Below are 367 nucleotides of genomic sequence, written 5' to 3'. Positions count from 1 at the left end.
TCCGTGGTGTTTTCGTCCCTCTTGCCTTGCCCGGGGTGAGGAGGAAGGAGTATCTGGGCAGCGTGCTGCCTCTCCTCCGATTTCACCCCGGTACCCAGCTGGGTGCTTGGGAAGAGGGCCAGGACTTTGGGACCAGCTGTGGCTTCCTCACAAAGGAGCGGCTCCCTTCCAGTGATGTCCCGTTGCCACCCCAGAAAGGGGATGGCTCGGGCCTCTGGTTTTCTGCCTCTGAAGGGTTTCAAGCACTCACATTGCTGCTATCCTTTCTCTTCTCCCTTGCCCTTCTCATCCCTCGCCTTGCAGAGGGAGAAGCCGAAGCCGAGTGGCTCCCGGCAGCCGGGCTGGCCGACCTCCCCCGGGGACCCGC

General features: G+C 62.7%; 1 protein-coding gene across 1 annotated transcript in view; it reads left to right on the top strand.

Moving 5' to 3' along the window:
• Nucleotides 1-303: 303 nt before the first annotated feature.
• ARHGAP40 (Rho GTPase activating protein 40) overlaps nucleotides 304-367 on the top strand; it is a gene marked incomplete at its 5' end in the record, with an annotated part of 13651 nt that continues 13587 nt past the window's right edge. Inside the window, one exon of the mRNA XM_010292872.1 lies at nucleotides 304-367. This exon is cut by the window's right edge and continues 157 nt beyond it. Within this exon, the coding sequence (XP_010291174.1) occupies nucleotides 304-367 (64 nt within the window).

Source organism: Phaethon lepturus, unplaced genomic scaffold, assembly GCF_000687285.1.
Source record: "Phaethon lepturus isolate BGI_N335 unplaced genomic scaffold, ASM68728v1 scaffold50888, whole genome shotgun sequence".
In the NCBI taxonomy this organism is placed as follows: Eukaryota; Metazoa; Chordata; class Aves; order Phaethontiformes; family Phaethontidae; genus Phaethon; species Phaethon lepturus.
Note: the sequence above shows the minus strand (reverse complement) of the source record. Positions and strands in the feature narration are given on the sequence as shown.